The sequence below is a fragment of the Plectropomus leopardus genome, chromosome 5 (genome assembly GCF_026936395.1).
Source record: "Plectropomus leopardus strain MGB_pleo_1.0 chromosome 5, ASM2693639v1, whole genome shotgun sequence".
In the NCBI taxonomy this organism is placed as follows: Eukaryota; Metazoa; Chordata; class Actinopteri; order Perciformes; family Serranidae; genus Plectropomus; species Plectropomus leopardus.
Window position 1 is genome coordinate 22,568,558 of NC_142180.1, and position 22,064 is coordinate 22,590,621.

General features: G+C 39.9%; 1 protein-coding gene across 1 annotated transcript in view; it reads right to left on the reverse strand.

Moving 5' to 3' along the window:
- Nucleotides 1–1,810, reverse strand: part of insrb (insulin receptor b) — a 112,608-nt gene extending 110,798 nt beyond the window's left edge. Inside the window, exons 1-2 of the mRNA XM_088077750.1 lie at nt 1,163–1,810; nt 366–816 (exon numbers count right to left, since the gene is read on the reverse strand). Of these exons, the coding sequence (XP_087933876.1) occupies nt 366–459 (94 nt within the window). The 5' untranslated portion in view covers nt 460–816; nt 1,163–1,810. The remainder of the gene's footprint in view (nt 1–365; nt 817–1,162) is intronic.
- Between the last annotated feature and the right edge of the window lie 20,254 nt (nt 1,811–22,064).

Consider the following 22,064-nt stretch of genomic DNA (forward strand, 5'->3'; position numbering starts at 1 on the left):
TTAAAACCGTGTTATTCATAAGACAAACTTACTTTAAAAAAATATATATATATATATTTAAAACAATAATATTACCATCATGTTTGGTATGTTTAAGCTGTTTTATCGTACTTTCTAGTAGTTTCCATTCTTATAATGATACGATAATATCACACAAATATTAACTTAATATCCAGTGTATTGTAGTATTTCATTATAGTAAACAAATCAATTCAATTCTTTTTCTGCGGGTACAAACTGACAATTTATGTCAAACATGCAAGAGAATAGTAAATAAATAAATAAATAAATAAAAGTGCCACGACAAACATACAGCTACTTTGTTAGGGAAATTAAATAATAATAATAATTTTAAAAATACTTACTTTCTCCGTTTATTAGTCCACACTGGCAGATAATGCAGGTGCCGAGAATAAAAAACACAATTTGTGCTCGCAGCTTTAGCGTCCACCGTCTCATTTTGACTTGAGGATAAGTTGTGCTCTCCTCTTGAAGCCTCAAGAAAAATCTCCAATCTTGAGGGAGAAATGTTTATGTCAAAAAGGCGTTGGAATATCAAACGTATTGAACAAACTCTTAAAAATTAAGGTCCAATAGAGCCAACTGGTTCAACGTTGCCCCCCGTGAGCCGGGGGGGAGTTATACATTTATGAGTATCTTCCCAGCCAAGTTTGTGATATATGTGAGCCGTGGAAAAAATGCAGACCACTAAATAACGTGATCTTGGGTTCTGGCAACACATGTGCGAGTAAAGATCTTCATTTTCCATAAGTGAAGGCGACAGTCCACGTTCATCTGTTTAATGTTGGTGCTCCACTGAATGAAGAGAGAAATAATAATTATTATTAATATCCCACACGCAAGGAGGGCTAGTTTGGAGGTCCCCAAAGGAGGTCCACTGGCCCCGGGCTCATTTCTCTGTAATGCACAGCTCCAATGAGGGAAGACCCACTTCAAAAACAATTGCTAAGAAGTATTTATCCTGTGCACGGCGTTAAAAAAAAAACAAAACAGCCTGCTCCTCCAGCAGGCATGAGCTGAAGTTATGGATATCGCCAAATGCAGAGCCAAGATCGGGAGTTGGCAGGGTTTGCGCTCCTTCCTTTGAAGTCCACAGGTCTTTATATCACCCCTGTTTGCTTGTATCTTCTCAGAAGCTCACCGTTTATAAGACAGATGGGAGCACATCCCAGGAAACTCCTCCGAGCAGCTACGTGCAGGAAAAACGTGCAGCGATACAGCTTTCCCCACTACGACCTTCCTCTGAACTCCTTCACCCCCGCTGACCACCACGCCGCAAACGAATGAACACCCATAAAACGACAAAAACGGGAAAAAGAAAACAAAGAAGGGGAAACTTGGGAGGATTACTTCTTCCCTAGTCAACGCGGGGAAAGAAAAAACGACAAAAATAACGGCTCCGTTTACCCTGCACGTTGCTGTGAAGTCAGAAAACTCTCCACCACGCCGCCCGTTTCTTTTTCTCAGATTAGCTGATGGGGAAAAACAGCTAACGTTAGCTAGCTAATCCAAAACAAACGAGGTTTCAGTGTCGGCGATAGAGTTAAAAATTAAACAAAAAACACACGTACACACAGACAAAGTCAGTATCCCGTCTCCGATAGTCAAAAAACGATGAGGTAAACAAACATAAAAAGACTTAAAAAGACGGGTCAAGTGTAAAAACTTGGATTCCCGTTCCGTTTAGCGGTTGCTCTCCCTCAGGTTCCCCCTCTTTCCGTCTCTCTTTCTGCGAGTCTCTCCACCAGTAAACAAGTCCTGCCAGTCACCTCAGCTGGGCCACACATGGTCGGCGGGAAAACCCGGAGCGGATCGCCGCTTACCAACCACCAGGGCCCGGATCTGGACTGTCTGAGCCGCCGCTGCCGTTGGTGTCAAAACACCGGTGCTCTTTGTCAGGGGGGAGCTGAATCCACATCAACAGCTTTTATAAAACTGGAACACAGTAAAATTGGATATTTTTGTCAATATAACCATAGGTAATGACTTGTGTTTTGTCTATTTATTTTGAACTGTGATTGTCCAAACATGTCAATCAGTCTGATTAGTCTATTTTAGTCTACATCTGTGATGTTTCATTTTTTCACCTGCATACATGCAGTTTATGGACTGATGAACTTATGGGTATTTTACATTTGGAGAAAATAAGGTGTACATTGGGTGGATCTACGGGGAAATTTATTAGGACATGGCAACCATTTCTGACATATATGAAAATGCTAAAACTGTGTACTCTTCCATAACTGATCCGTATTCAAAGCACATAACAATGATTTTAGAAAACTGACAAATTTAAACATCTATTTGTTTGTATGAATGTGTGTGTGAGTATTTATGTTTACATTTTGATCTATTTTACTGTTTGCTTATGTATGTCTAAAATGTATATATGTATGAACACTTTAATTTTAATTCTATATCATTTGTCTTTCAGTTTCTGTGGGGGGGATTGGGGGGATTAAAAAGGAAAAACATGCAAGCTTTTATATTTTGATATTTCACAGTGATTGCAGTTGCTATGTTGTTGGAAAAGAGTAAAATAAAATTTAAAAAAATACATACAGCTTATGTATATCTTCTGCTATTTCTGTTGATACCATTTGGTGGAGATAATTAGCGTTGTCCTATTACTAAGCTTTATTTCTGGGATTCAGCTTTGGGCATTTAGAGGGATGGGTAGGGTTTTTTGGCCAATTATTGGGGCCAATATTTGGCATTTTGCCAATTATCTGTCTCTGTATTTTATTTTAATGATCACTGATAAAATTAATTATTAAAGAGTGCAAAGAAAGTGTCAGCATGGGAGGAACTTCTAATTTGTAAAACCTCAGGGAGCTATTTTTATTTATTCATTTTTTATTTAGATTCTCATTGAACTTTATTTAAAAATAAAGTTGTTAGGAACCGTATTTATGATGTTGAAAGTTTCAGTTTTGGAGGAATTTTTAATTTTTAATTCAATTTTTTAAAAAATTTTATTTAAAATTTTCACTTGGCTGTGATAAAAAGAAGTTGCTCGGAGCATGCTGTATATGATGTTGAACATACGATTGCAGGCAGAGGGAAAGGGAACACACAGGCAAACTTAACACCACCATGTTGACTCCATCCCACTCTGTCATGCGCTTTGGATACTGTAATGATCCCTTCCAGTCCTTGTAAAAATCTCAATAAAAATGTAATCATAAAAATATAATCAAATTAACCAATCACAAGATCCTTTTCTTTTCTGACAAGAAACAGTTTGTGTTCAAATGGAAAATCATCCATTAAAATGTCTGTTTAATATTCACCACAGAGGACTGTTTGATAAAAGGAAGTTTCAAATATTTTTTCATATTTGATTATGGACAAATATTTGATTGAGGACAAAATATCAGTTTTAAAGGGGAACAACGCACATTTTCCAGATTCATACCGTACGTGTAATTCTTAAAGTCTATGACTGTCAAAAAATATCAGTAAAAATGAATAACTCTCTCTAAACTAAAGTGCTAACTCAAATTTGTGATGATGGGGAATAAAGTCTGGGGCTGCTCTACAGACAATGAGTGGTGAAAGATGATACTGAGAGCACACATTTTCCGAGTGTATTGGAACATTTTTTTGTTCTGCCATTCATTGTCTATGGAGCAGCTCCAGACTTTATACACTTTAACATCACACATTTGAGACTCACTCTCTGATTTTGGCTTTGAGAGGGTGTAGCTCATGTTCACAAATATTGATTAAACTTTCCTAGGTCATGGATATAACACTGGAATTCTGGATTGATTGTTTTGTCTGTGAAATGTCAGAAATTAGTGAAACTATGATCAAGAACCCAATGTTAATTAGCTTACTATCATATGTGATAAAGAAACACAGATAATCCTCACATTTGAGAAACTGAAATTAGAAACTGATTGCTGTTTTTGCTTGAAAAATGACTGAAACTACACTCATACACATTTGGCACACAGGAGAAGTTTCACTTCCACAACCTGATGCTGATAAATCCCATCTTTAGGACCTATAAGTGACTACAGTTTTGTGTTTGGATGTGGATTTCCTGATTTGTGCCACATATTCCATTAATGTGCATCTTAAACATACATTACTTTTTTATTTACTTATTGGCCAACATATGCTTCAATAAAGGAATATAGGCCGTGCAATTGTTATCGGTCAGGCTAATCATGAGAGATCAGCTCAAAAATTGTTTTGTTTTTTAAAAGACAGAACTTTTTTTTCAAATATTTCCTAATGAATTTTAGGTAGCATTTTTTCTTGGGAAAAAGATACAGAGCAAATTGGAACTGAATCCCAAGAACAGGAAAACACTGCATTTATTAAAACCACAGCTGAAGCAAAACAAGATGATGTTCGTTGATGCTAATCAGCCTGTAAAAGCAGATCGACTGTGCAACAAGATAACGTGCAACTACCTTATAATGATTTTATATTTTCACCAGATTTTCTCTTTCACATTGTCTACAGAGCCATGAAATTTGTGGGCAAAACAAAGCAGCTGTGTGTCATAGAGCAGTGTAAACATTACACACTGCCTCGGCCCTGCAGCCAGGAAGTAAAATACCTGCCTGCAGTAAGGAAGGTACACACAGTTCCCTCAGATTTGCATAGCAAATATTCTTATAATGGAACCTGCTGATGGCACTTAACTGCACACAATACCTTTGAGTTTTTCCTGCTAACACTTACAGGATGACTGAATCTTGACACACTTCTCATCTCAACATGAGACCAACGAATTAGAATAGAGTGGAACATTTGCTTTTTGTTTATCACATAGGGGTGCAGTTTGTGTGCTTGGATGAGTACATACTGGTCCGCTCTGCTAAGAGCTCGTGGAGCAGGCTTGTTAATCTGAGGAATGTTGTTACCCAGTGAACAGAGTAAATGAGGTCTTAGTGAGATTAAATGTCACAGGTCTGAAGGACTCAGGGTTGTGGAATCTAGTCAAAACAGATCTCTTTGTGGTAGTCACACTGTCTGACGCCAACACACACACACACACACACACACACAGCCTCTCTTCTCTTATTCTCTTCACACACTTCCCCTCAGGTACTGTGCATAACACCAATTTCTTTCCCTTTTCAGTGGGAGCAGAAGAAGTCAAGTGAATGGTATTTTATCCCACTAACCTACCTCGAGTGCTGTTATGAGTCTACACATGCAGCACTTGTGCAGCACTACAGCCGTTGTACTACAACTTTGTTTCAGTAGGTGGCACTAAAAATAACTGCAGCCAATTCACTTACTCTAAATGTCAAACCAGGACAGAGGGATACAACGTTGTGAATAAACAGGATTAAATCTGACCAGAGAGGAAAGCATAGGGAGCTTGGGCTATGTCAAGTAAACATAACATGATTCTGTCAGCAGCTGTTTGAGGTTGTGGATTCACTGGGAGAGGGTGATTTAAATTATAGCTACAAATGAAAAAAATAAAATCAAGTATGGGCTTTTAAAGATTCCTAAACATCCTATTTTCTCTAGTCCTGCCACTCACAAATGTAGTATTCTCCACTGGGTGCTTGGATATTGTAAAGCCTTAGTGCCTGTCATCATTAACATGTTGACAGTTATCTTTTTATCAAAAGCTCTGGGGCAGAACTGGGATGTTTCCACCTGGTATATGGGAGTTTATTCAGACTGCAGGATATGCAGATATGTCAGTGACACAAAGATGGTTGACAGTTGGAGAAAAAGCTGCAGGGTCAGCACTCATTACATCAGTGAACACTGTTCTTCAAGCCCCCAAATGTCCAAGTTTAAACATTTTTGTTTTCTGGTAAAATAGGAAATATAATCTGACAACAGCAGTAGCTGACTAGTAGTAATATATTATTTTTTTATGGTCTCTTCTGTTCCTTAAGGTCCAAAAGGTATTGAAAGTATAAATAAGAATCAAGTCAAATGATTGTCATTCTCTATAACATTAAACTCATAGAACAGCCATAATAAAAATAATAAACTTCATAGCAAAATTCATACAAGAAATACTGCACAAAGGGATTTATAATAAGAGAATTAAATGCACTCAGTGCTTCACATAAAAATAGACAAAATGAGCTTAAAATAGGCCAACAAGGCAACTCAATGCACTGTAAAAGGGGCTTTTAAATACAATTTAAAACAAAAAATAAGATGAAAATAAGAGTAAATAGAGAGCCTCGTAGCACAAGCCCAGGGACACAAAGTGTCAGAGGGAAACTCTGTCCTTCACCTGCAAAAAGTCACTCAAATAAACACATATCGAGTGGGAAGAGACTCAAAATGACCAAAAAGAGATGCAAAGGAACTGCAAGGAGACACAAAATAACAAGAAAAAAAGATACAAAATTACCCCCAAAAGACACAAAACGATTACAAATAGATGCAAATCTACCACAAGGAGACACAAAATTACCACAGAGACACAAAAAAATACAAAACCACACAAAATAACCAAAAAGGCTGGATATCATACTGTCTCTGTCTTTATTCAGCTATACTTTAATAAGTGACACAAATGAAAACATGAATATGAGTGGATGCATATGCTTACATACAGGGCACAAGGGTTCAATAAAGGATTTGATTAGGGATGCAGTGATCCATTTTTCTCCCCTGTTACCAATTCCAATAAACCTCAACTCAGGTCCAAGTGATAACTTGATGTGGCATCAGCCTCATCAGCCAAGCAGCAGTCACGCGACTCCTCAGAAAGAAGTAGTATTATTACAGTTGTCACATACAAGTTAATGCAAACATTTGTATTACCCCCTCCTGCCTCACAACATAAACTTCTGCAACATTAACCCCTACATATTATGTGTTTTTCTCCCTTAAACACACACACACACACACAAACAGATGCAGAAAGCAAAACGAACTCCCGCTCATTCTCTCCGCAGTCGCCTCTGCTGCAGCCTGTAAATGGAGGGATTAATATGTTTGAATGGAGAGAGTCTCTTTCCTTTGTTGGTGTGGAAGGCTCAGTAATTAGCTGCCTGGGGAGCCAGGAAGCAGGAACCTCCGATCAGCCTCTGTGTGTGTGTGTGTATGTGCATAAGGGCATCTGTGTGTGTTTATGTGTGTGAGATGTCCACCAAGGAGAGGGTCATGATCTTAAACAGACAAAGCGTTCCTGGATTATCCTCCTCTAACGCCTCCCTGTGTTAGTGATTTACACTTTTAGTATTTGCTGTTCCTGCACTTCAGTCCCTGCAGCACTTCAGTTGAGACACACGTCTGCCTCTCTCACTTTTTGATTCCCTTGTTGTCTCTCAATCACACAAAGTGGTCACATGTACATACAGTATTTTCATTTGAGCAAGAACAGGGGTCCAAACTTTTTGAATGGGGGCCAGATTTGATAATGTGAAGCCAGCTGCTTCTCGCATCAAATGAACTATTTTAACACACACACATACGCACACAAACAAAACAACAAACCACAATTGTTTCATCTTAATATAGTTAACTCTAAAAGCAGTGGTCCGCACTGTTATCACCTCTTCGACTGCTTACTTGTTTACTGCTCTGTTTATGAAAATACATTAGTTCCAATGTAAAAAAGTTGGTTTTACTTTTTAAAAAATTAGGAAACTAATCGACTTGAAAATGTAAGTAAATATAACTATCAATCTTATATCTAATTGTGAATTTTAAAAATTTTGTGATGTTGTCACAACCTGAAAACAACAAATTTAATTAGATCAAATTTTCTAAGTTTTAGCAACTTTAGTAAAGCCAGTTTACTGTGCTATATATCTGCATTTTGCTGGTAGCAAACTAGTCAGTCATGTTTGGATTTTCTTAAACATGTTAACAAAACAGAACTAATAGATCTCCTAACTTCATCAGTGCCAAAATCCTCTTTATAATGATGAAATTAAGTCAGACTATCTTAGGTAATTCCACTTGTCATTTTTAATTTGCAACAACTTCACAAAATTAAGTAAATTTAAGTAAACTTAACACTTAGATATAAAGTAAACATACATTTAGATTTAAAGTCATATTTTATCTTCCAAGATTGCTTTAAATAAGATCAACTTGAGATTTCAGATTTCAGATTTTAAAATGTTTACAAACTGTATTATAGTCCTGCCAATGTGAGGTGAACCAACAACACTCAAAATGATGTTGCTTAATTTACCAATATTGTGTGGCGGGCCAAATACAATATTGGTCCAGGGGCCACATTTGGCCCCAGGGTCTGACTTTGGACATGCCTGAGCAAGAAAGTCCATAACTATTCCTTTCATGTGGAGGAACTGCACATCACTCCTCTGCGGCCTCTGCACACATGTGACATTGGAGAAGGAAGTTTACACAAACAGTATTCACAAAACAGAATACACAAGTGATACACTGCATACACATTATCTGTGGCAAAGGAAAGTTATACATCACAGTTCATCAGCAGAAAATATCTGCAAAGAATCAATACATTTCCTCTGTGTGTTTCAATAAGTGCATGAGGTTCAGATGTACATGCTTGATATAGAAAATGCACAAATTGGGGCATGAAAACCAAAATGCAAAATATTAAGTGTTTGATGCACAAAAAATTCTGGTGAAGGATCCCCAAACCTCTCGTTTTATCTGTGTTCCTTCCAATGGTGAAACAAAACCTTGCATATGTATTCTATAAATTCATTTTCTATCTAAATTCAGTTTCTTTAAAGTGATTGGGTGAAGCTGAACGGACTGAACTGGTCTCCGGTGATTCCAGTGCTCCCCGTTGAGGCACAGACCCTCTGACTCTGTGTGAAAGAGCTCATCTGAGATAGGAACAGCGAGGAAGATGAGGGAAGCTGCTGACTATAACAGTAGATGTCAGACTAAGCCATTGATGAGGAAGACTAAAGCTTTTGGAAAGAACATCGCGGTCGGCTCAACACTGTGATTATGTGCCCTATGATGCGTTCAGTGATCCGATAAATCTCACACACAGACCACACAACTCATGTTGATAATCTATGTTGATAACAGCTGCCTTTCAGGTCGTCAGATTGATCCATAGGAGTTTCAGTTTGTCTGTCTGTCCCTGTCCGTCTGTCCCCGTCTCATAAATCACCTCTGCCACTAATGAAATTGTAACTGAGGGTACAGTGTGCCATCTATAAAGCAGCTTGATATGCATTACAGGGGATTTAGGAACCACAGAGTACATACCGTGTGTCCGTCAGCCTTTCAGACGACGTGTCTCTCGCTGGACTCAGTTTACCGCTCGGTGGGTCTCAACAGCAGATTCAGACACAAGTCATGCATGCACATGTTGTAAGATATTTAAAGCAGATTCTATCTGCTTTTTCCATTCTCCTCCAACATTCAGGCTCCTCAAGGCTTAAGATTCATTGATTTATTACCATGTTAGAAAGAATTGAAAAAAAACTCTGCACAAATACAGTATAAAAGTGTCGTGTAACCTGGGGGTGATACTATGCTTAGGGAGAGATAAAAACACGTTTCCTGTGCCAAACACCTGGAAAACTTATCATGCGATAAGATGAGATGCCATGAAGCACTTGATAGAAATTCACTATTTATTCAATTTTATATATAAACCAGAGGCCAGCAGCTAATGTCTGCGTGTTTCAGTCCACCAAACAAAAGTAATCACATTCAGTCATCACAAATGACCCACTAGAGGTGTGTGACGGCGTATTTTTCTGCACAAGCTCTGCCCTCTGCCTGTCCTTTCTTATTTTCTTATTATCATCTGCATTTGGGATGCTTATGGGCATGTTTCTCTACAGTGTTCATGTGCTGTGTAGAAAGGTAGAGACCAATAGCCAGATTATAAGCAATAGCCATCCAAGAGAGCACCAGTATAGAGAAGCGGAACGCCAAACGAGAGTAAATCTGGCTTTCTGGGTTGGCTTTTACTTTCACTTTTTGCAGGCAAGTGACCATCCTGCATAAAATGCCTTTACCCCTGACTCCGGTTAACACTATGCAGCTATGCAACACAACAGTACAAATCCCCCCTTTAGCAAACCTAGCCTTTCTTTGAGAATTTAATTTTCTAATGCAATAAATTACAATTAATCCCACCTGCTTTTAAATACACAGGAGGTACAGTCAGTGCAAATATATAAATACATTTTGTGGCCAACTTTGAGTTTTGCTGGTGAGTGTGTTTACAAACAGTAATCTACTTAGTGCACCTTTACTGTCTGTGCGACTAACAGTGCAAAACCCAGATCAATTTATACGTAGGTTCCTGTTTAGGGATGTGGGACGTTGTTGTTGAGCTTCTTTTTTTTTTGCTGGCTGTTGTATGGCTGTGTAAAACTTGTTGTGTAGTGGAAGATCTGATGGAACATCAGGAATCACAACAGAAATAAGTGATGGGCTTTATCATGTTATTCCTGACGATGTTATATGCAGCTATATTTTTTACTGCTCTATTATTTGTATTCTTGTGAAATAAAAGAAACTATTAAACAGTTTTTGTATTACACGTGACGCTGCTGATGGTGAGAGGCTGTTGCATAACCGTCTTATGTTTTGAAGCGACAGTAAACGTGCCAAAAGCCGCAACCTGAACACATGACCTTGTTCTTGACATCTTGCTTCCTTTTCTTCTACATGTCATGCTGACCGAGTGAATTCTGCAACCACTTTGAAGATAAAGTTAGACATATCGCAGTTTATTTTCTAAAGGAAAGGTTTCACATCCTCTTTCAGACAGCTCTATCTCAGTCACAATGTCCTGAACTATAGGACCCTTCAGTAAACTTGGCCTCCGCCCCTGTCATACTCCACTCCATCATGTGTGTTGTGTGTCTCTCTGGGTTTACCCCTGTGTAAGACACTTAACCCTTGGTCGCACACATACATCCAGAGAGCCTTGTTTTCCCACACATGGACCTCAACACTTATCTTTAAACAGATTAGCGTGTTGAGGTCACCTCTGTGAGCCCACTCCTCTTTTTCTGTGCATAACCTCTCATTACCTGCTCCTTTTCTTCACACCCTCAAATCTGAATTCTCCATTTTTGTCTTTTATCCCTTTTCTCTTTCCTTACACCTCATGTCCTTTCCCTTCTCCTCTCTATTTTTCTTTTTTTCCTCTATTTTGCTCCCACCCTCCCCTCTATTTGTCCCTTTTCTCACACTGATGTGTGGTTCAGGGGGCCATGGGGCCATGTGCGGGGCTAAAGGATTAGCTTTATCATTGATAAGGAACTGGGGAGGAGCGTTGCATAGCTGGCTTGAACCTGAATGCCCTTCCCGAGAGGATGTGTCAGTGACAGCTTTATCCACATATTGTGGCAACACATCCAGAGAGCGAGAGGGGCACAGTAAATTCAAAGGACAGTCAAGGTCAGGTCAATGTCACAGCTCCCCGAGTGGCGAGGGCTCAGGGGAAAAGGTGTGTTGGCTTCAGGAAGATAGTGTGTGCTGCATGACATCAAAGTATGGCACTCACACTTCCCCTCACACCGGGAAGAGGAAGATGTGGGGGACACCGTTGTTTTGTTGCTTTGTTTCACACGCATATGCAAACACGTGCATGCACACAAACACGTGCATGCACACTTTGCACTTTGTCCTCTGTATAAATTATGTTGTTTTTTTCTGTCTTCCATTTCTTTTCTTTCCCTCCCTGTTTCTTTTACCTGCCAAGGGACTACGGATGTAAATTAGCAGTCATGCTAACTCTGGCATATTTACATTTGTATTTGATACTGACAGTGAGCATGCACACAGTTCTTAGAAACACTAACATTGGAAAAAATAGAAAGAGAGGCAGCTGAATGGGTGATCATTCCCATTTTTGTACAGCTATTACAAAAAACAACTGTATCACAAATAGTAATTCAAAATCCAACCGAAATCAGATTTTGTTATCCCTTCATTTTTCCAGCAAACTGACCTTAGAAGTGCACTTTTGAATGTTTGTTTGCTCGTCTGTTAAACAAGCTAAGGTTAGGGACAAGCTAGTGTTGTTGTCGTTCAGTCTCTTGTGTTGTGTACCTGGTGTTAACGCTTTTATAGAAAGATCAAATTGGCTGTATGAAAGAAAGGTCTCCATCTAAGTCAAGAAATACTGAAACACTATAGAGCACTCAGTCTTAAAACCTGGAAACGAATTTGCATGTCCGCCCCTCCAGTTCCCTTGTCGTGAAGTCAATGTTTTTTTGAGTGGGTTTCTTTGTTAGAAGCCTGAAATAAGGTTTGTGGTTAACACAAGCTAAGAAGATTTTTACGTTTTGTTCTGTACATTAAATACTCCAATAAGTACCACACTCACAAGTTTTGAAGCTTTTATGTGTCTTTAAAAAGGCAGTTTCTAACAAGAGGCTAAATGAGACAACAATGTCATCATGCTGCACCGTCATAACAGCCTTGTTGTGGTGGCAACGTAAATTTATGCGACTCTGAAGATACTTATATTTAGATACATATTGCACTGTCTGCAATACTGCCAATGCACTATTGTTCTGTGTCATTTTTAAAAGACATGCGTGGCATTGCATCATTGCATTCGACTAATGACAATCATAATAAACTTTTAAATAAGGCCTTTTAGAGCTAATCCGAGTGAAGATTTAGCAACTGAATCGGCAATTTCTTGCCTCTGATTTGTTCAGAAACAGATTTTGGTGGACTGCTGAGGTGACAAGTTTACTGGCATATTTTTTGTGTATCCAGTTTATAAATGTATCATTGTGAGTGCTTTAAGAGCATCCCTGCAAATTCTCTGAAATTGGACCTGGGTAAAATTGTCCTTTGGCAAGATTCGATGGTAGTACCTTTGAAAGCCAGCCGTGTAAGGACCCTTGACTTTGAGAAGAACTTACAGAGAAGTGAAGTGAAACTATAACAGGTTCTGTTCAAGAAGCAAGAAAACTTGATCCAGAATCCCACTGATATTTGTTGTAATGCTAATAACCAAAATTAAAGAGCCTTTGTCATGAATTTATGGCTTGCTTTATACATTTATAAGGTAGATTTTTGACGATCTAATAGCATTGTCTAGTCAATACCCATGTTTTTTAAATGGTAATTCAATGAACATCAATTCCCATAAGCACAGGCTAAACGTCAGCTTGACAGGAGAATGGAGTTGAGGGGTCTTGGCCAGCTCAGACATGTCTGCAACAAGAGCAGGACAGAGAGGACTGAACACAATTGTTTTTACAGACTAAAGTGCTTCCATCTGTGTTTAAGATCTTATTTTAACATGTCGAATAACAATGGATGGAATTTGCCAAAGATGCAGCCGTGTCATGCGAAATGTGTCATTTATAGCTTTTGATTGTCAGCCTCTCTTTAACTGCATGTGAATCATCCACAGGACAACTTGTGAGCGCAGATCAGAGCGAGGATAAAAATTCCCAGAATTCCTGTGACACGGGGACCTGACAATGACCCTCTGTGTCCTCCCTGAATGGATATATCCGACGCTCTAAAGATTTAAATATCCACAAAAGCAAACCGTATCCAAATGATTTAATGAATGATAAGAAAAGAGTAGCTGCTCTTTATTAGAAACATTTTATTTGCCAAAAACTGTGTGCGTCAAGATTTTCTCAGTACTTAGAAATGACGTAGCTAGTGTGGGATAATGTTGAATTCCAGAACTTTTTCAGTTTATCGACCATTTCAGATTGAAAAGTGCACATTGTCTGAATGTATTTGGACACACAGAAGAAGAGAAGAGAAGAGAAGAGAAGAGAAGAGAAGAGAAGAGAAGAGAAGAGAAGAGAAGAGAAGAGAAGAGAAGAGAAGAGAAGAGAAGAGAAGAGAAGAGAAGAGAAGAGAAGAGAAGAGAAGAGAAGAGAAGAGAAGAGAAGAGAAGAGAAGAGAAGAGAAGAGAAGAGAAAGACTATTGTGCAGTGACCATGCACCAGCTATTTAATAACAGATTGTGTTTTTTCTGACCTTCAACCTTATCAGAAAATCTGTAGATTGTATCTTCTAACATTAGAAAGCATGCAACTGAAATGTATTAGCTCTTAACAACAGCCTATTAATAGTTTATAGCAGAGATATGAAATGCAGGCCAAAGTGCAGAATGGATTTTCTCTCGAGTACACAGATCGACTGAGATTAAATAAGGGCTTTGGCGTCTCGTTACGCCCTATGTAAATAAGAATCATTATTATTTTTATTATTAAGAGAAAGGGGAAACACTTAATTACTTCCTGTGAGCGAGGCATGGTTGTGGGATAAATGCAGCAGCATTGTATTAGTGTTTACAGAGGAAACACACCCAGACGCACACCACCCATCCTGGACGTTGCAAACACCACATCCAAGGTGAGAACTACTTCTTCTGAGAGGATCAAAGACAGACCACGGTGTTCACAACATCATCAGTTACAGGGCAGCAAGAGACTAAGTGCTACTCTTAGATAGTAACCTGGCCCGACGTCTGCAGAGCTATTTCCCCCCTCTAAACTGTCTCTTCCCAGGACAAAATTAGCTGCAACTTAGCAGCCAAACAAACTGCCAAAATCCTTGATTAATTTCCTCTTCCGTCTGCCTTTTACTATTGTTATTGACCCTCAGGAATGAAGCCTAAGTACTGGCCCCGAGCCCTTGTCTGTTGTTTGACAGAGAGGTTTGAGTGTGTGTTTGTGTGTGTGTGGCCTGTTCTTTTCCGTCCCAGAGGAGCAGAAACGGGGAAGCCAGGCATCAAGGCTTTAACTATTCGCTCTTCCCAAGTCCTATTTCCAGCCACAGCCCTGAGGCATGCTACTTCAACATCCTGCGACTCAGGCCTGACTGACCACAGTGCTGCTCCGTGACCCCAGGGGCCAGCGCTCTGCACGCTGAGAATGAGAGGAACCAGGGGGGTTGTGTTGTGTCTTGAAACTTCCCAGAATGACAATAATAAAAACAGTGTTTGTTTATGTTCTCACAAGGAGAGGGATGGGGAAGTTAGCGATCAGGGAAGTAGGATGAGTGTTAAAGTTCAGAGAGCAGTCTGGGAGTCAACAAACAAACTGTTGCTTTAGACTTACGCAAGCTGCGATTATTGTAATGTAATGACATTAACTTGACAGAGTGCATGTGTGTGTGTGTTTGTGTGTGTATGTGTGTTGATTGCATGCCTGAAAGAGGCCTGCTGTGTGAGAGTACAGTGTGTCTAGTCACTATAAATAACCCCCAGTCTGAAAACATGAGAGAAAAATAGCCCAAATTAGGACATAAATATTCAGAGTGTGCACAAAAATAACCAATCCCATCAAGCACACAGGCTAAGATTAGACAGGTGATGATTGGGAACATGTTGTAACTGTATCAGCAGGACATGGCCCTGCATTTGTTAAATGTTGTGTACTCACTTTAATTGTTTTTGTATGTGGTCAAAGGTTTACATACACTTGTCAGGGAAGTTTAGTCACTTTCCCTGTGACAGAGTGATTGTCAAAAAAACAAAAGAGATATGTTTGGATTCTTTTATACAGTTTTGGTGGGTCAAAAAATACATAACACAACTTACAGTACTGGATATTAATAATACTAGAAAGCTCTAAAATGTTGTGATGCGAGGAAGAAGCAGCTGAACCATAGGGCAGAGCTCTCAATTTACATCTACGTTCTGACCATTACCTAAGAATGAAATCGCGGATACAAGCGCCCAAAATAAGTTTCCTTAAAGAAAGGGTGAGGAGCTCAGACATCCAGAGGTAGAACTGCTACTCCTTAGCATCAAATGGGGCTTGTTGAGGTGGTTCGAGCAACTGATCAGGATACCTCCTGGGCACCTCCTGTTAGAGGTGCCTCCAGCTGGTAGGAGGCAGATCAGGAACACAGAACAGAAATTATATTATCTCATCTGGCCTGGGAACGCTTCACAATCCTCCTGGAGGAGCTGGGAAGTGTTGTTGGGGAGAGGGGCATCTGAAGTACTTTGCTCAGTCTGCTGCCCCCTTGACCGTACGCAGAATAAGCAACGAAAATGAATGGATGGGGGCGCCCAGTGGCTCAGTTAGGAGAGTGGGCGCCCCATGTACAGAGGCTATGTCTTTATTGCAGTGACCGCAGGTTCAATTTCCAGCTTTGGCCCTTTGCTGCATGTCATCCCGTCTCTCTCCCCCTTTCATGCCTGAGCTGTCCTATCCATTAAAGGCGAGAAGCCAAAAAAACAAAACAAAACAAAGGCAGTGTTCTTACCTCAGCAGCGATGGCTTCGATTTTTTAAAAAAGAAAATGGATAGATGGAAGTTAATACTGTGGAGTACTTTCATAAATGTACTTAAATACATGCCTGTCCATCAGCCTCGTTGTATCCTCACTGAGATCCAACAGAGGATTATTTAATAGATTATTGTACATATAGACGAATGTTCTTACTTTGTACGTGTTGATACATTGCTTGGCTGTCATATAAATCTATCATTCACTTAGTCTTTTACAATTTCATGTAGACTTATGTTATATTTCAGTGGTTTACAATAACTCAACAGCATTTTGCAGCAAGTCAAAAAGCCTCCCCCTGCAGCAGGAGTAAGGCCGTTCATTCAGTTTTGAATGATTTTGAATTGCACTAAAGCACAGCCCTCTGAGCGCAGAGTTGAGCCTGTTACTCAAAAACCATCCGCTCCATCTCTCCGCTTATCGAATTCTGTCTCACTGGTTTCCAGGAGTGCATGAGCCCTTTTTATAAGACCTTTTCTATCGCTGAAGATGCTCCCTATTGTAAGCATCCTCTCCCCCGTCTTCTCCTCTGAGACATGCAGTCATTTAACAAGGCAAAAGAAACAGAGAAAGAAAAGGATCAATAGTTAAGTACAAAGAGCTCGGGCTTGTCTGACAACCAAACAAGCATCATCACTATTGATCTGGATTGGTAGGATGGATGTGAGAGGAGGGCTGTGACTAGTCAAGTTTTAGCCATGTGGAGGCAGAATTAGTGCACACTTAAAGTGGATAAGAGCAAACAAAACATGCTACATCTAAAAAAATATTCCAATTTACAACAGACTAAGAATCTCCTGTGTTGAAATCATAACATTTACTGTTTGGGCTGCATTTTCTCAAGGTTACACTGAGAAAGCAACATGAAAACCTAGGAGAGAAGAATTTTTTTGCCAAAATGTAACACTTTTATATTTGCAGTTAATCAAGGACCATCTGGTTGGCCTTGACATACCAACTAAGCTGACAAAACATGCAATGAATGACGTAGAAACTACCCTTGAAAGAAACCTTGGTCTCAAACATCCTTACAAATAACAGCCCAGCCAAGGATTCAGCCTTTTTATCAACACACACACACACACACCCACGCATGTATGCACACATGTACACACACAGTGATAGGAATTTGATTATGTCCACATTGAACTCAAAGCAGTATTTGGGTACATTTTATGGTTTTGTTCATTTGCATTTAAAACACGTACAGGTTTGGTGGGAAACTCGAGAGAAACCTGGCAGATGAAAGCAAAAACAGAAATGCATACACACCCCTAATCTGCTACCCTGAGGAGCCTCCCTTGTTCCAGGAGGGGCCCTGCACCTGCTGTGGCAGCTTGGGGCCTCCTGGGGGAGAACGTTGAGGAGGCCCGTGAGAGGAACGTCTGGTTCCAACATATCACTTTTGTTAAACCGCATATTATTCCTGAGATGTACCCCCACCCTACTTCACCCCTCACCCCTCAGGACGCATCCCAGTCTCGGCTCCAGCCTCAGGCGGAGCCCAAAGCCTCAACTGCTCCGGCTTCATAGTGTCTACAGCACCTTTACGTCCTTGACAGTTTTTACCCTCGAGGCCTCCTCCCTGTCTGAGCAGCGATTCCCAGCCCAAGGCTCAGTCTACTCTGAGAAAAACAAGCGCTGCATCCAAGACACCTGCCACTTCTTACCTCGGTCCCAAATCAAGCTTTAAACACCAGCTTAGAGGAGTAGCTTGACACTTCGGAAAATACGTTTATTCACTTTCTTCCCAAGCGTTAGATGAGGGGATCAATTCCACTCGCAATTCAGTATGAATGCAGTATGAAGCAACCGCCAGCAGCTGCGTAGCTTAGCTTAGCATAAAGATTGGAAACAGCCAGTCAGACTCTGTGTGGCTTTTTTACTTTATTATCCACACCTCAGCCCTGTGTGGTTTTTTTATTTAAAAACTCACCACCTTCCCACCGAGTCCCTCTGTCTTCCTCGTGGCATTGCTGTTGTTTTGTTTTGTTTGCTGCAAACGTTTTACTAGAATTGGGTCGATTTCCGGTTTTGCTGGTCTTGTCTGGTGTACGAGCTTTAAACTGTCTGAATTTATGCAAATCGGCTGAACTGGAATTTCTCATCATAACACATTGGCTTGTTTTTTTGTTAGTTTTGTTTTCAAAAACAAGGAAAAAAGGCAATGAGCAACTTAACATTTTATTTTAAAAAAGTTTAAAACTTTTGTCTTTTTTGGGGGTGGGTGTGCCTGGTGGCTCAGTGGATAGAATGATGCCACATATACAGAGGTTATAGGTTAGGTTAGGTTTGATTCCGGTCTCGACCCTTTGCTGCATGTCGCACCCTCTCTCTCTCCCCCTTTCACAGCTACTGTCCTCTCCATTAGAGGCAATAAAAGCCCCAAAATATAATCTTTAAAAAATAAAACTTGTCTTTTTTATAGTCTACCTGTCACGTGCTTTGTTAAATGTATTCAATGTGGACAGAGAGCTCTAATGTTATGTGATAATAGTCAGACGCTTGTTTGCTGTTAGGACATGGTTTTCTACTCCGGTGCAAATGCCAAGTCAAGGGTGTAAAATTTGGCCACCAGTCAGGTCAGGCTCTTAATATCAAACCAATCTGAAAATTTTACACTGGTCCAACCCTGTTTTTCACACATGACAGATACGGCCTTCTTCATTTCTCTACTTTTTGGTGAATAAATATGCATACTCCCCACAAGAAAATTCATCTGGACTCACAATTTTGTTGCAGCCAAGGAGCTCATTAAAGGTCAGAGTGCAGTTCTGGTGTTGACTGTTGAGTCTCATTACCAGGTTTTCAAATACAGATGACGTATCACTGCACATCAAAACGAAATTTCAAAAATTATTATGGTCAAAAGACAATAATCTTTGGCTGAAATGAATATCGAGTTGACGATATTTTAGTTAGTGAATTTTATGTGCTGATAAGCAGATTTTGTTGCATTTGGACAGAGCCAGGCAAGTTATTTCCCCTTGTTTCCAGTCTTTATGCTAAGTAAACCAACTGGTGCCGGCAAAAAAGCAAATATTTCCAAAAATGTCAAAATATCCCTTCAAGTCTTTCTTTCACGAGAGAAGCAGACAAGCTTGTCTTCTCCGTATCAAGCCACAAAACCTCCTGTAGTACCAACAACAGCCGCGGTCTTCAACTGTGCCCACTGGGAGATCCTGAATCACTAAAAGGTGAAGGAGCAAAGAACCAAGAAATTAAGCCTCTCAGCAGCAGCACTACCTGAGCTCCATACATCAAAGAGCTGAGCAGAAACCAGCAGGGAGTTTTTCTCTCTCACTGGGGACTCTTTCAGCGCCGCGCTGCCTGACAAATAGGCTGGAAGGTTCAGTGCATTAACCCACATGTTGACACTAGGCTGCGAGCGAAAGAGGGGCAATACGGGGCTGCAGAGAATAACATATGGCTCGGGTCTTTGGGGTGCAATAAACATACATGCAAGCACAAGCGAAAACACACAGACATGTAGAGACACACCAAACACACAGCAGAGGAAGTGCTGTTATGGCTGTTTGGTTTATCTGTGATCTACTGGCTGGTGGATTTTCTCTGAAATCAACCTGGATCCTCAGCAGATGCTGTTACAGAGGTGAAAGTGGTCCTTTAGGTGCTTCAACGCTCCAGTCAGAGAGCTGCCACAACAAAGCTGTACATGTGTGTGTGAGAGCTTTGAGATGAGCCCTCATTAGGCTGAGGAAGAGCCACAGACACAACACAACCACAGAGACAGAGATACAGAAACAGTCTCACAGACACAGAGAGGGAAACAGTAACGGCAGAGTAAAAACAGAAAAACTTCCACAGCACCTGTGTAGACCAGAGAGATCAAGAGACCGAGATCGACGGTGGTGCAACTCTGATCAGAAGACACAAACTCCTGTGAAATCATCACTGAAGTCTGCAAAAAAAAAAGTTTTACCCACCTATCAGATGTTACTTTGAATAATAAGGTGACTGAATGAGTCTCACCTTATAGGTCCAGTGTGTAGGATTTAAGTGGGTATATTGGCAGATGAAATACAATATATTATGTTTTCTTTAGTGTATAATTACCTGAAAATAAGAATCGTTGTGTTTTCCTAACTTTACAATGAGCTGTTTATTTCTACACGGGAAACAGGTCTACAAAGATGGGCAAGTTTCTGTGAACCCCAGAACAGATAAACCAAACTAAACAGGGACATTCACATTTTTGTGTCTTTGCATTTGTCACTATAGTAAGCAGCCCCTACGCAACCAGACAGTTTTTTTTTTTTTTTGTTTGATTTTTAACATAAAACTGCTTATTTAGTGTTTTTACCAGCTTGAACCACCTGGTCTGTTGGCCTGTTTGTTTTCGAGAAGACGAGGCCTCTGGCTCCCAATAAAAACTTCCAGAGCAACTGGATCTGATGTCATGAGTGAAAAAAGGTGAGCAAACACTGAATTTAGTCATACCGCAAAACATCATTGTTAACATCCACACAAAGTGAAATTCTTACATTGTTGGACATTTAAATGGAGATCTCCATGTTACAGTGTCATGGTTTGACAGTAGCCAAAAACAAACCAAACACTGGCCCTGGATGGAGCCTTTCACGTTTCTCATCGGTCACTGCAGTTAGCAGCACCTCCGCGACGAGAGCGTCGGAAAAAACATATTCTTCTTTTTACATGAAACTGCTTTATTCAGTGTTTTTGCCAGTTTAAATCACCAAGTCTGTTTGTTTTGCAGAGGAAGAGACCTCTGCAGATAATTCAACCTCCAGTGAAAAGTTTCTGTAACAAACTTGCAGCGGTGTCTTGCAAACTTCAAAACCACTATGAATAAAAGTTAACTGCATTAAAGTTGGTTTGGTTTATTGAAATTTTTCTCGTATTTTTGTGGGTTTGGAACTTCTTTCCATCTTTGTCCCTGGTGTTTTAAATGCCCATTAACCTTTATTGAGATGTACACAGAATGCCTGACCTAAGAATTGCTGGAAACTAAGCACTAAAAACTGGAAAATTAAACCATAAAAGCAGCCAGTAAATAAAAAAAAATCAAGGAGTTTATTGAGTAAAAGAGATTTAACAGTAAGTTGTATAAATTCTGAGCAATCCCACACCATGGCTCAATGACTGAGAGAAAAGACAGAAGCAGATCAGCTCTATTTTCCATGAATCGGAGTATGTGTGTGTGAGATAGTGACTCACATTATGAGCTTAATAAATGCAGCCTTTTACGCTCCCATTAGGTCATTAACATTACAGCGCATTCAAAACTTTGTCGGGAAGAAAAACAAGAAAAGCCCTCTTTACCCTTTTGCTCCCACAAGGAAGTACATGGAAAAAAAGAGAATGAAAGGAAAATCTCCTTCATCTCTGTAGGCAACCCAAATCCTCACTGTAGCTGCAGCCAAAAACTAAATTAAAAAGCCTGGAGTGTTGGTGTTTAACAGGCGCAGCGCTGCGCTGAGAGGGGATGGAGGTTCTCTCATGCTTAACAATTTGTTCCTCTGCGCTCTGCTGTTTGGAGGATCAAACCAATTAAAAACACACTCACACACAAACACATACCAGCTCTAATATCAGTGGCACAATATCAAACGACATTCCTTGTTTACCAGCTGGTCCACTCCTAAATGATGATTCTTTGATTAATTTGACATTTTAACAGCAGTTTTCAGGATCCCAGGTTGTGAACAATCCCTTTACTCACTGTTTATCCATTTTCTATTTTCCTTTCATTCACTCTCTAAAAAGCTATCAAGTCCACAGGAACACAGGTCATAAATAAATATTTTTAATCATCAAATCTGAGTGTGTTAACAAGTTGTTAAAAGAAAGAGTTTGGTCTAGTTGCAGCCAAACTGCTGCAACCAGTCAAAAGTATTTCTCAC